Source organism: Takifugu rubripes, chromosome 7, assembly GCF_901000725.2.
Source record: "Takifugu rubripes chromosome 7, fTakRub1.2, whole genome shotgun sequence".
NCBI lineage: Eukaryota > Metazoa > Chordata > Actinopteri > Tetraodontiformes > Tetraodontidae > Takifugu > Takifugu rubripes.
This window is the reverse complement of record NC_042291.1, coordinates 4,624,487-4,638,070: the sequence shown is the minus strand read 5'-3', so window position 1 is coordinate 4,638,070 and position 13,584 is coordinate 4,624,487. Positions and strand designations below refer to the sequence as shown.

General features: G+C 51.9%; 1 protein-coding gene across 1 annotated transcript; it reads left to right on the top strand.

Moving 5' to 3' along the window:
* The first annotated feature begins 926 nt into the window (after nt 1-926).
* atp2c1 (ATPase secretory pathway Ca2+ transporting 1) lies at nt 927-13,290 on the top strand. Its single transcript, XM_003965799.3, has 27 exons — nt 927-1,056; nt 2,434-2,538; nt 2,613-2,729; nt 3,851-3,940; nt 4,070-4,105; nt 4,290-4,351; nt 4,422-4,530; nt 6,865-7,020; nt 7,096-7,164; nt 7,239-7,314; nt 7,393-7,459; nt 7,549-7,673; nt 7,762-7,859; nt 7,939-8,034; nt 8,141-8,230; nt 8,453-8,557; nt 8,646-8,802; nt 8,878-9,048; nt 9,227-9,324; nt 9,595-9,645; nt 9,834-10,000; nt 10,072-10,140; nt 10,213-10,329; nt 10,515-10,662; nt 10,722-10,817; nt 10,932-11,073; nt 11,201-13,290. The coding sequence occupies exons 1-27, from the start codon at nt 1,033-1,035 to the stop codon at nt 11,323-11,325; spliced, it is 2,766 nt and encodes a 921-aa protein (XP_003965848.1). The 5' UTR covers nt 927-1,032; the 3' UTR covers nt 11,326-13,290.
* The last annotated feature ends 294 nt before the right edge of the window (nt 13,291-13,584 follow it).

The window sequence follows — 13,584 nt, the reverse complement described above, 5'->3', positions numbered from 1 at the left end:
GACCGGAAACAGGAACTCAACGACCCGGTAAACCGCGAGCGCCCCCGCAGGTAAGAGCCGGTCTCTGCAGAGATGTTTTATAGGACAGATGCACCACTCACGATCGGTTTATAAACATAAAATGCGACTTACTGAATAGGATCAAGTATACAACGTACAAATGGCTGCAAAATCACAATTAATTCAAAAATCACAAAAATGAAAGCCCAGAAAAAGTTTAGAACCTTTCTAATTTTTTGGGAATGGATGCAGTACCAAGTGGAGCAGTTTTCATTTGTTTATTTATCTTCACACTGATCTCTTTTGCTGTCATGAGAAGCACAAGAGGCCCTTCTGTGCTTCACTGTTGGAATACACTGACAATTAGTGCTTAAAATAACTTTTCTATACTAAACGAACGAAACATGTAATACAAATGAATATTGAAAAAAGGGCATGTAAAAGTCCAGACTCTTGTGGTTTTAGAACTCTTTTCTAACACCGAGTGACTCATCTAATTTTCTACCGTCTTTGTTTGGAAAACGGACGGTTCTGGAACGGAAAGTATCGTGTCGGGGTAATAAAATTAAAAGCGTCAGAAGTTCTGAATAAGTAAAAGGAGTTTTACTACATACAGAAAATGCATTTTTCCCGAACGCCGTGAAATTCAACCATAATTGAACACTCAAAGCAAAGAAAAAAATAACGGAATACATCATGTTTGGTATTTGCAAAAATGCATAGTAGAATACCGTTTTTCATACATTTATTCCTGTTTTTTCCCCCTGAATGATTAAAAATATGAAAATCAGGTTGACGCACCGTTTGTATGAGTGCGCGTAAAGATATCTACATTCAACAATAAATGCATTTTGTCGGATGCTCCGGTTAAACTGATTAGATAACAATAGTAGGTCAGGCGGTACCGCCTCCGAGCCGTCCGCCTTTATTGTGAAACGGAAACCGGTAGTGTCTCCCGGTACCGGCAGCGAGTCTGACGCGAAAATCCGTAATCTGTCCGAGAAAATCTGTCAGCGGTGGGTTCCGCGGAAGATGCTGAAGAAACGGGAGCTGCTGGTAAGTTTAAGGACCACGGCTTCCTCCCAACGCGATGACTCCTTTAGTTATGGATCCCGTCCACGTCTTCGGTCGTGAATCGACGGTTTTCCACGGGCCGATCGCGGGGAGTCATCGGACCCAGGAGCAGCAGCCGAGTTTAGTTAGTTTACCTCCCCGAGAGGAGCTCTCCCTCCGCCTTTAGCCTGCTGCGCGCACCTCGAGGAGCTAATGTTAGCTTAGCAGCCAGCGCCGTCGTAGCTTTTTGTTAAGCTGTCAGAACGGCTGTGGTTTATTGGGGGTTGTTGACCTACGAACCGACCCGGTTTGATGCTCGTCTGCCGCCATTTGAGTTGTTTTGTTTCCCTTAATGGTTAGCCGGCGGGGCATTAGCCCACTAGCTAACCGCAGCTAACGAGGATGTACCTGATGCACCTGACTGGGTTAAGACTCGGCTGTGTTTACTCACTAGACCTGTTGATAGCTCGACCACATCACAGGTACGCGGATAGTTCATGTGCCGCACTTGGCAGTTTAAACTCCTTTAAAATATCGAACATTTCACTGGGAAACAAGTTGGAGACAGTTGAGTGACGAGCACCTGAGCAGGTATGCAGAAGCACCGGGGGGTGAGGCGCGTATCGATGTGTGTGAGCTGTTGCTCTTTCTTGCCGTGGGGCCCAGGAACAGGTGTGAGCAGTTTGGTCCCCGGTGAAGGGTCTGTAATCAGGGTGTGGAGCCGGTAGACGCAGCTGCCTCCAGGTGAGGGCGGAATCTCCCCGGACCCAGAGGAGCTGAAGCTGGCCGCAGTGGGTCGCGACGGGACGTTTATTCTAGAGACGCTGCTTTCACTCAGATATCACGGCGGAATATTACAGTTGCTGGTCCGGATGTGTTTCCCGTCATGACTGATCAGAGGAGCAGCCTGAGCTGTCACCATGACGACGCGTGATTTCGCATGAGACAGGAAGTCACTTTAAGGTTTTTGAATTTCACGTAAAATCATAAAATCCTACTTATTTACGCAAATCTGCAAAGGTTACGTCGGCCGCGTTTTTGTTGGAGGGTTCAGGGCACGGCTGGGTTTAGGTCAAAGGTCAGAGAGTTGTCTGAATGGCTGCTGCTACAAATCAGGTTGACCCAAATTGGTTTAAGCAGCAATCAGACTGGTTGAACTGGAACGCTGGCCCCGCCCCACCAGTGCCTGTGCTGGTATCCATCAAACACAGCTGTCACTTTATGACCACTTATCGGCTTCCTGGGATCATCGCACTCTTATTTTGAAACCAGAGGCGCAGGCTTGCGTCCGCACACCTGAGATATTGCCCTTCTGTTGTTTGCTGCTGAGTCACAGGTGAGGTGACACCTGGCGTTCTCCCGCCTGTGTTCCTGTTGCAGCTTTCCCAGACTCGACCCCCCGGAGAAGATGAGAACATGGTCCCAGTACTGACCGCCAGAAAAGCTTGTGAACTCCCCATCAACGAAGTAGCGTGTGTTTTACAGGTGAGGCCTTATTGGTTGTTCTTGTTGATGCGGCAGCTGATGTCCTAACCTTTGACCTCTGCTCTGGCGGACAGGCGGACCTGCAGGTGGGTCTGAGCCACCAGGAGGTGGGCCGACGGCGAGCGTACCATGGCTGGAACGAGTTCGACATTGGTGAAGAGGAGCCGCTATGGAAGAAATACATTGCACAGGTAAACGTCATGGCAACCAGGTCTGAGGTCTGTGTGTGTTCGCAACCTTGTCCTGTAAAGGGGACAGCCTCCTGGGACAGGACGAGATAGGAGGGGACAGGAGGACACACCCTCCTGGGACAGGACAGGACAGGAGGAGGCACATCCTCCTGGGACAGGAGGAGACAGGAGGAGGCAGGAGGACACACCTTCCTGGGACAGGGCAGGACAGGAGGAGGACCCATCCTCCTGGGACAGGAAGGGATAGGAGGACACAACCTCCTGGGACAGGGCAGGACAGGAGGAGGCACATCCTCCTGGGACAGGAGGGGACAAGAGGACACACCCTCCTGGGACAGGAGGAGACCGGAGGACACACCCTCCTAGGACAGGGCAGGATAGGAGGAGGCACATCCTCCTGGGACAGGGCAGGACAGGAGGAGGACCCAACCTCATGGGACAGGAGGGGACAGGAGAAGGACACACTCTCCTGGGACAGGGCAGGATAGGAGGAGGACCCAACCTCATGGGACAGGAGGAGAAAGGAGAAGGACACACTCTCCTGGGACAGGGCAGGATAGGAGGAGGCACATCCTCCTGGGACAGGAGGGGACAAGAGGACACACCCTCCTGGGACAGGGCAGGTCAGGAGGAGGACCTATCCTCCTGGGACAGGAAGGGACAGGAGGACACACCTTCCTGGGACACAAGAACGTTCCTTCCTGGGACAGGAGGACACACCTTCCTGGGACACAAGAACGTTCCTTCCTGGGACAGGAGGACACACCTTCCTGCTCACACTCGTGTCCTGTGTGTCAGACGTGTCCCATCGGTACCAGTGGACCTGCTACATGCCAACAGGACCCAGGGGGATGTTTGAGAGTGGAAACCAGGTCACCATGGAAGCTGCAGCCTTTGCCCTGTTTCCTTTAGCTCCACCCCTTTATGGACCAGCCAGCTTTGCTCAACTTATGTAAGCAGGAAAGAGCAGCAAGAACATCCTGCCATGATTCCAGGTCTGACCTGGGACCAGATCTGACCTGCTTGCTCAGACCTCTGATGAGACACACACGTTCAGATGGGCCGTGTGTGTGAGTGTGTGTGTCAGCAGACGCCCAGCTGATCAGCTGTGTCCTCTCCAGTTCAAGGACCCTCTCATCCTGCTCCTGTTGGCGTCGGCTGTCATCAGCGTCCTCATGCACCAGTTCGATGACGCCATCAGCATCACTGTGGTGAGTGGAACCTGCATCCAGATGTTAGACAGGATGTAGAATCCTTAAAGACAGATGTTTAAGTGTTGTCAGGCAAACGTATCCACAGCATAAAGAACAGTCTAAAGCCTCAGCATCATCTGTTGACAGGCCATCATCATCGTGGTGACCGTGGCCTTCGTCCAGGTCAGGCTGGGTGTGTGCGTGCATGTCTGTGTGTGTGTGTGTGTCTGTGTGTGTGTGTGTGTGTGTGTGTTTGTGTGTGTGTGTGTGGGTGTGTGTGCGTGCATGTGTGTGTGTGTTTGTGTGTGTGTGTGTGGGTGTGTGTGGGTGAGGGTGTGTTCATTGTGGTTGTCCCTCCTCTGGGCAGGAGTACCGCTCAGAAAAATCTTTGGAAGAACTGGGGAAACTGGTGCCTCCGGAATGTCATTGGTGAGAAGAGAATCTCAGGGAGGGCTGTGTGTGTTACTGTTTGATCATGTGACGTCTTCACCTGTGTCAGTGTGAGGGACGGGGTCCTGGAGCACCTGCTGGCCAGAGAGCTGGTCCCTGGGGACACCGTGTGTCTGTCGGTGGGAGAGAGGGTCCCAGCTGACCTCCGCCTGTTCGAGGTGCAGAAATACACACTCACTCTTTCACTGTCCCCTGTATCTCCCCCTTCTGTCCCCTGTCTCTCCCCCTTCTGTCCCCTGTCTCTTCCCCTTCTGTCCCCTGTTTTTCCCCCTTCTGTCCCCTGTCTCTCCCCCTTCTGTCCCCTGTCTCTCCCCCTTCTGTCCCCTGTCTCTTCCCCTTCTGTCCCCTGTTTTTCCCCCTTCTGTCCCCTGTCTCTCCCCCTTCTGTCCCCTGTCTCTCCCTCTCCCCCTTCTGTCCCCTGTCTCTTCCTCTTCTCTCCCCCTTCTGTCCCCTGTCTCTCACCCTTCTGTCCCCTGTCTCTCCCCCTTCTGCCCCCTGTCTCTCCCTCTCCCTCTTCTGTCCCCTGTCTCTCCCTCTTCTGTCCCCTGTCTCTCCCCCTTCTGTCCCCCTTCTGTCCCCTGTCTCTCCCTCTTCTGTCCCCTGTCTCTCCTCCTTCTGTCCCCTGTCTCTCCCTCTTCTGTCCCCTGTCTCTCCCCCTTCTGTCCCTGTCTCTCCCCCTTCTGTCCCCTGTCTCTTCCCCTTCTGTCCCCTGTCTCGCTGCCCTCTCTCCCCTCTCTCTTCCCCTTCTGTCCACCTTCTGTCCCCTGTCTCTCCCCCTTCTGTCCCCTGTCTCTCCCCCTTCTCTCCTCTGTCTCGCTGCCCTCTCTCCCCTCTCTCTTCCCCTTCTGTCCCCCTTTGTCCCCTGTCTCTTCCCCTTCTGTCCCCCTTTGTCCCCTGTCTCTTCCCCTTCTGTCCCCTGTCTCTTCCCCTTCTGTCCCCTGTCTCTCCCCCTTCTGTCCCCTGTCTCTCCTCCTTCTGTCCCCTGTCTCTCCTCCTTCTGTCCCCTGTCTCTCTCTCTTCTGTCCCCTGTCTCTCTCTCTTCTGTCCCCTGTCTCTTCCCCTTCTGTCCCCTGTCTCTCACCCTTCTGTCCCCTCCCTCTCCCTCTTCTGTCCCCTGTCTCTCCCTCTTCTGTCCCCTGTCTCTCCCCCTTCTGTCCCCTGTCTCTCCCCCTTCTGTCCCCTGTCTCTTCCCCTTCTGTCCCCTGTCTCGCTGCCCTCTCTCCCCTCTCTCTTCCCCTTCTGTCCACCTTCTGTCCCCTGTCTCTCCCCCTTCTGTCCCCTGTCTCTCCCCCTTCTCTCCTCTGTCTCGCTGCCCTCTCTCCCCTCTCTCTTCCCCTTCTGTCCCCCTTTGTCCCCTGTCTCTTCCCCTTCTGTCCCCCTTTGTCCCCTGTCTCTTCCCCTTCTGTCCCCTGTCTCTCCCCCTTCTGTCCCCTGTCTCTCCTCCTTCTGTCCCCTGTCTCTCCTCCTTCTGTCCCCTGTCTCTCTCTCTTCTGTCCCCTGTCTCTCTCTCTTCTGTCCCCTGTCTCTCACCCTTCTGTCCCCTCTCTCTCCCCCTTCTGTCCCCTCTCTCTCCCCCTTCTGTCCCCTGTCTCTTCCCCTTCTGTTCCCTGTCTTTCCCCAGTCTGTCCCCTCTCTCTCCCCCTTCTGTCCCCTCTCTCTCCCCCTTCTGTCCCCTGTCTCTTCCCCTTCTGTTCCCTGTCTTTCCCCAGTCTGTCCCCTGTCTCTCACCCTTCTGTCCCCTCTCTCTCCCACTTCTGTGTCCTGTCTCTTCCCCTTCTGTCCCTTTTCTCTCCCCTTTCTGTCCCCTCTCACTCCCACTTCTGTCCCCTGTCTCTTCCCCTTCTGTCCCCTGTTTTTCCCCCTTCTGTCCCCTGTCTCTCCCCCTTCTGTCCCCTGTCTCTCCCCCTTCTGTCCCCTGTCTCTCCCTCTCCCCCTTCTGTCCCCTGTCTCTTCCTCTTCTCTCCCCCTTCTGTCCCCTGTCTCTCACCCTTCTGTCCCCTGTCTCTGCCCCCTGTCTCTCCCTCTTCTGTCCCCTGTCTCTCCCCCTTCTGTCCCCTGTCTCTTCCTCTTCTCTCCCCCTTCTATCCCGTCTCTCACCCTTCTGTCCCCTGTCTCTCACCCTTCTGTCCCCTGTCTCTCCCCCTTCTGTCCCCTGTCTCTCCCCCTTCTGCCCCCTGTCTCTCCCTCTCCCTCTTCTGTCCCCTGTCTCTCCCCCTTCTGTCCCGTGTCTCTTCCTCTTCTCTCACCCTTCTGTCCCCTGTCTCTCACCCTTCTGTCCCCTGTCTCTCACCCTTCTGTCCCCTGTCTCTTCCCCTTCTGTCCCCTGTCTCTCCTCCTTCTGTCCCCCTTCTGTCCCCTGTCTCTCCTCCTTCTCTCCCCCTTCTGTCCCCCTTCTGTCCCCTGTCTCTCCCCCTTCTGTCCCCCTTCTGTCCCCTGTCCCATGTGCATGCTAACTCTATTCTAAACTCTGTGTCGGTGCTCCATCCTCTCAGTCCACAGACTTGTCTGTGGATGAGTCCAGTCTGACGGGAGAAACCACCCCCTGCTCCAAGAACACCTACCCCCAGACGGGGGGCACCAACAGAGACGTGGCCTCCTGCAGCAACATCGCCTTCATGGGGACGCTGGTGCGCTGCGGCAAAGCCAAGGTACCGTCGGGTTATTCATCGGGTTATTGTTCCTGCTGACAGACCTAATGACCCTGCTGTTGTGGTGTCCCTCAGGGCATCGTCATAGGAACCGGCGAGAACTCGGAGTTTGGGGAGGTTTTCAAGATGATGCAGGCGGAGGAGGTGAAATGTTTTCCTTTTTAGATTGCTGAGACTGTGGTTTCAGTGTTAATCAGACGTAAATGTGCTTTGTTCAGTCTCCGAAGACGCCCCTGCAGAAGAGCATGGATCTGCTGGGGAAGCAGCTCTCGCTCTATTCCCTCAGCATCATAGGTTTGGCCCCTTCACCCCCTTCCTCAGGTCGTTTCTGCCTGTGGGGGCTTGCCTTACCCCTCAACTCTGTGTTTTCAGGGGTCATCATGCTGGTGGGGTGGCTGCAGGGGAAGAGGATCCTGGACATGTTCACCATCGGCGTCAGGTGACTGCAGACACAACACAACGTTGACACAACACAACGTTGAGGTGATTTCGGTCGTTAACCACTGGTTTGGCTCTGGTCTCCTTCAGTCTGGCTGTGGCTGCCATCCCAGAGGGTCTCCCTATCGTGGTGACAGTCACGCTGGCTCTCGGCGTGATGAGGATGGTGAAGAAAAGAGCCATCGTGAAGAAGCTGCCCATCGTAGAAACTCTGGGTAGGTTTCCTCCTCCTCACCGTCATCACTGCCGCACCCACCTCCACCTCTGCCGTAAGTGTGTGTCCGTCTGTCCGTGTCCTCTCAGGTTGCTGTAACGTGATCTGTTCAGACAAGACTGGAACTCTGACCAAGAATGAGATGACGGTCACTCAGATGTTCACATCAGATGGGCTCCACGCTGAGGTCTGTCCACCCTCGCGTCGCCATAAACACGCACGTCGGCGCCGTTTTGCCTCTTTGACCTGCTGATAATGTCGTGCAGGTGACCGGTGTTGGCTACAATGGTGCTGGAGAGGTCCTCCTGGATGGAGAGGTCATCCACGGCTTCTCGTGTCCATCAGTCACCAAGATCGTGGAGGTGGGTCTGAGGTCTCTTCTTCTGTGGTGTCTCCATAAACGGTAGCAACGGTAACTCTCTTTGTGTGTCTGCGTGTCTGTGCATGTGTGTGTGTGTGTGTGTGTAGGCCGGCTGTGTGTGTAATGACTCCGTCATCAGAAATCACACTTTGCTGGGCCGACCAACAGAGGGCGCCCTCATCGCTCTGGCCATGAAGGTAAAGGATTCAAATCTTTTAGCACTTTCATAAAGAAGAGAAGACAATGGAGAAAGACAGAAGAGAAAAAGCGGTCAGGAAAGGTCCAGCTAGGTGTGATGGACCAATGTGGACATTTTCCGCTGGGACAGCGGTTGTACTGGCAGAAGCAGAACCTTCTATGTCCTGGTGAGAGGAGCTCCTCAGACCATTGAAGCTGTGGTCTGTTTGCTGCTCTCCCAGATGGGTCTGGAGAGTCTCCAGCAGGAGTACGTCCGTCTGGAAGAGCAGCCGTTCACCTCGGAACAGAAGTGTATGGCCATCCGCTGTGTCCATCGGACCCTGCGGGTGAGCGTGGTTTCCAGCCTGACTACTCATAAAGCACAAACCTTTCAGCAGGGTCGGACTGACTGACTGACCGTGTTATGTCTGACAGGATAACCCTGGATTTTTCTTCATGAAGGGAGCTTTTGAGCAGGTGATCCGTCTGTGCACCTCCTACAACAGCAGAGGCAGCACGCTGCCCCTCACTCACCAGCAGAGGGAGCTATACCAGCAGCAAGTCAGCTACATGGGCAGCGCCGGCCTCAGAGGTAAAACTGAGCCCACGCAGCACCAGAACCGGCCTGAAGGCATCGGCGCCTTGACATGTCCACCTCTTCCTGCAGTCCTGGCATTTGCATCAGGACCCGAGCTGGGGAACCTGACCTTCCTGGGTCTGGTGGGCATGATTGACCCACCCAGGTCTGGTGTCAAAGAAGCTGTGGGAACGCTCATCGGATCTGGTGTCGCCATCAAGATGATTACTGGGGACTCCCAGGAGACTGCCATCTCCATAGGTAAACACACATGACGCACAGTTAGTGGGGGGGTCGGTGAGCTGGTGGAGATCTGTCCACTGGTTCTGCTGAGTCGGCCTTGGCGGCCTCTAATCTAACATCAGTACTGATCCAGTAATTATTTAGCAGTCATCAGTAGATCCATTAGATTGGTGTCTTTGTGGTTCTGGTTCTGCAGCTGCTCGTTTGGGCTTCTACTCCAAAGGCAGCCAGTGTCTGTCTGGAGACGAGGTGGATCAGCTGGACCTGCAGCAGCTCTCACACATGGTCCCCAGGGTGAGAAGCACAGTTTAGAGCATCAACATTGCTAAAGGCTCATTTATGCTAAAGGCTCATGCTAACGACAACAAGCCTTCGTAGACGCCACCATCTTGTTTTCCGTCGTTCCCGCCCCTTTGATCTTCTCTGAGAGGTTGATGGTATTTTAGAGAACCGTCATGGAACCCGAGTCCAAAGGCTTCATTGTCAAATGAGTCAGTTTGAACTTTGACGAGAAAGCTGAAGGATCTCAGTGGGTCACATGACCGTCTGGTTCTCTCTCCTCAGATTGCTGTATTTTACAGAGCTAGTCCACGCCACAAGCTAAAGATCGTCAAGGTGAGAGGGTGGATGAGTGGGTGGGTGAGGGTGAGGGTGAGTTACAGCTCCGCAGTGACGTTAGCATGCTAATGCTTGGCTGTCCCATCAGCTAAGTGTAACCTGCTAATGGTTAATATGAGCTCCCTGCTGCCCTCTGCTGGATGACTACACTGCGATCGACCTGTAAATGTTGTTGTTGCCTGTAGTCACTGCAGAACATAGGTGCCGTGGTGGCCATGACCGGCGACGGCGTCAATGACGCTGTGGCCCTCAAGGCGGCCGACATCGGCGTTGCAATGGGCCAGACGGGTACCGACGTGTGCAAGGAAGCTGCAGACATGATCCTGGTGGATGACGACTTCCGGACCATCATGTGAGTCGGCTGTAGTGTTGAGTTTCAGCCCCGCAGCTTTATGGCAGAAACGAACCCTCTTCTCTTCCCAGGTCAGCCATCGAGGAGGGAAAAGGAATCTACAACAATATCAAGAACTTTGTGCGTTTCCAGCTGAGCACGTGAGTAAAATACACGTGGGATATTGCCTAAAGCCAAGATCGCAACCTCAGACGCCCCCTTCTGGTGTCCAGGAGCATTGCAGCGTTGACCCTTATCTCCGTGGCGACGCTGATGAATTTCCCCAACCCCCTGAACGCCATGCAGATCCTTTGGATCAACATCATCATGGATGGACCTCCTGCTCAGAGGTACAGGAGTGGAGTTTTTAATTCCATTGAAGTCACCGCGATCCGAATCCGGACTTTTATTCTGAAGAGTGAAATTCACTCTACCGAATGTGTTCCGACCTGAGTGACCTTAAGTGTTTTTGAGGTTTTCTTTGATCTCAGTTTAAATGTGTCACATCTGTGCGCTGTTGCCGTGTTGTTCTCAGCTTGGGGGTGGAGCCTGTTGACAGGGACGTGATCAGGAAGCCGCCTCGTAACGTGAAGGACAGCATCATCACCCGCGGCCTCATCCTCAAGGTGCTGGTGTCGGCCTTCATCATCGTGTGCGGGACGCTCTTTGTCTTCTGGAGAGAGGTGAGCAGTTGACCGGATGAGGCTTGGCCGCAGCTGGGTGATGCCTTTGTGCTTCTCAGTTGCAGGACAACATGATCACCCCCCGAGACACCACCATGACCTTCACCTGCTTCGTCTTCTTCGACATGTTCAACGCCCTGAGCTCTCGCTCTCAGGTGAGTCTGGTGCTCCTCCTCCGCGTGTGTGTGAAATAAAGGTCACTTGTGGTCAAAACGAGCGAGTTAAAAATGTTGTTGGAGATGTAACATCATCAGTCAATGTGTCCTCAGACTCGTATGGTCCATGAGATGGGTCTGTGCAGTAACAGGACCTTCTGCTATGCTGTCCTGGCGTCCATCATGGGCCAGCTCCTCGTCATCTATTTCCCTCCCCTGCAGAGTGTCTTCCAGACGGAGAGTCTCAGCCTCACCGGTACGTTTCTCTAAACCCACCACAGCTGACCTTTGACCTCCAGCTGTGACGAGATGACCCTTCTGCGTAGAAGATGCTAATGTAGTTAGCATTAGCCGAGGCTAACTGTTGGCCACTTGTCCTGCAGACCTGCTCTTCCTGGTGGCCCTCACGTCATCAGTGTGCATCGTGTCTGAGCTCATCAAGATGGGGGAGAGGTGGAGGGGCGGGGCCAACAGAGACCTGCCCACAGACTTTTTCCATGAAGTATGACCCCCCCCCCTCCCACTGTGCCGTCCCGGCAGAAGGACGGGACCAGATGAGTTTCAGGAGCTCTCAGTGAGGGCGCTGAGAGACTTTAGGACTTGTGGGGTTTTCCTGTCAGCTCTGCTGGTGGAGTATTCCCTCTGGGGGGGGACTCCCAGCGTCCGAAACCACAAACTGAACCTTCTTCTGAAGATGACTTTTCTTTTTTATTTTTTTATTTAAAGGCTTCAGACAGCTGCAAGATGGCGTCTGTTCACTGGTCCGTGGGTTTGCAGGCTGCCGGAGGTGTAACGTACAGAACTGTGCACAGATCCAAGTGATTTTATCACATCAGAGAAAAAATATTTGGACTACTGGTACGTTTTGCTTTTTAAAAAAAAAAAAAAAATCAACATTCTGACCCTCCAATCTGGCAAATAAACTGTTCACCTGACATATTTAAAGTTTGAACCTTTTGAAAACTTCAGTTCAATTTCAGCTGAAATGTGTTTTTTCCAGAATTTGGTTTTGTCTTTTCAACTTTTTTGAAAACCTTTTATTTTTAGAACAGAAAACAAAGATGATTTTCTTAAGCTTCCCAGAGTTGAGAGGTCTCCCCAGATTTCTGTGGGGGTCCTCGCCCTTCTCCACAGGAACCCACGTTCTGCTCCCTGCTGTAAACGGTCTCACCGATGTTTGTGTCCAGCAGAACTGGTCCGTTCCTGCTTTTGCTCTGGGGACTTGATCTGATCCCAGCACTGAAAATAAACTTCAACCATGTTTGTGGGGGTCTGGACACAGTTGTGGTTCCTGTACCGGTGCAGTCGGGGTGTGACCAGGTTGGACCATCTCCATGGTAACAGTGCTCTGCTGTCTTGTGCCTTTGAGACGCTGGCGGTCGTCACATTAGCATTGAGTGGAAGTCGTGTGAGTCTGTTCCATGTTCAGTGTGAGTCAGCTGTTTCCATGTGGAGGAGGATTTCTGCATTAACCATCTAAGATTTAAAATTTTAAAAATGGGAAGAATGTGTCTTTGGTACACAGTAAAACGAGAAGGGGGTATTATGGATTCTTTTAATGAAGCTGGTTTTGTGTAAAAAATTATTTTTTATTTTTTTTTCATGATTTAAAACAGACTTTTACTGGAAACTGTGTCGGATCCATTTTGATTTATCACTATAAGTTTTGGGTCCGTTCAGCGCCCGCGTCCCTGCCAAAGATCACGGATCGATTACGAGGTCGGTTAAAGGGTCGATTAAGAGATCTGGAAACACGATCCCCGTTTGAAGCAGCAAAGCCTGCAGGACAACGCTGGTACTACAAAGATGGCGTCGGTCACGTCCTCGTCTCAGAAGACCTCAGTCAACTCCAACCTGATTTTAATTCCCCATCAGAGCTTTTCCACAGATTAACACTGGCAACAAACAGCTGTTTGACAGTCTTTGTTTCGGGTTTTTGACTATTTACCTCATCGCTGCCTCCTCTTTACAGTCTCCGGGGCTCATTCGTGAAACGAGCAGAGGGAATTTGTGTCTAAACTGTTCGTAGACAGAAATTTACGCGAATTTTAGTAGCTCAGCTCTGTTCGTGGCTCCGAACAGAATCTGCACGTTTGCGACCGTGTGGATACATGAATAATGCTTGAATATTGGAAATCGCAATTTGAATTCATATGGGGCTCTGATATCTAAATAATAAGGTGCCTTTGAAAAAGTTTTAAAAGCATCCTAAACATTGCAAACGATTATAAATATCAACATTTGGTTAGTTCAGTTAATTGGCAATAAGTCTAAGATCCAGATTAGGTTGAAGATTGCGAATAATTGCGCAATTCACCAAGATTTATCGTGTTCTCCCTACATGTTGAAAGATGATAAAATTATGCTATAGGCTATAATAAAATGACAAAAATGTAATAAACAATTACCATGTGTGGCTCTTCTATATTTTTGTTTACTTTAATGTAATAAAGTTGACTGGAAAAATGTTAAATTTGGCTACAGACTGACTTATTTGGGGCTGATTAAAATGTAGCTTTAGATGCGGTTTATATTGTTACAGTAGTTTACAAGGTTGCACTATGAACATATTTTACAGATGGGTATTTAAATTAAATGCCAGAAACTTTAAATAAAGCTAAAGGAAATGTGCAAATAATAAACTAGTGTGCAAAATAAGTTTAATCAGTAGCTATGTTGGTAACTAAGTTAGTTATTGTGTAAACTGCTGTAGTGAGAGCCAGCAGGAGTTCAACAGGGACACAGCTCTGGGGAAGAAGTTGTGCCT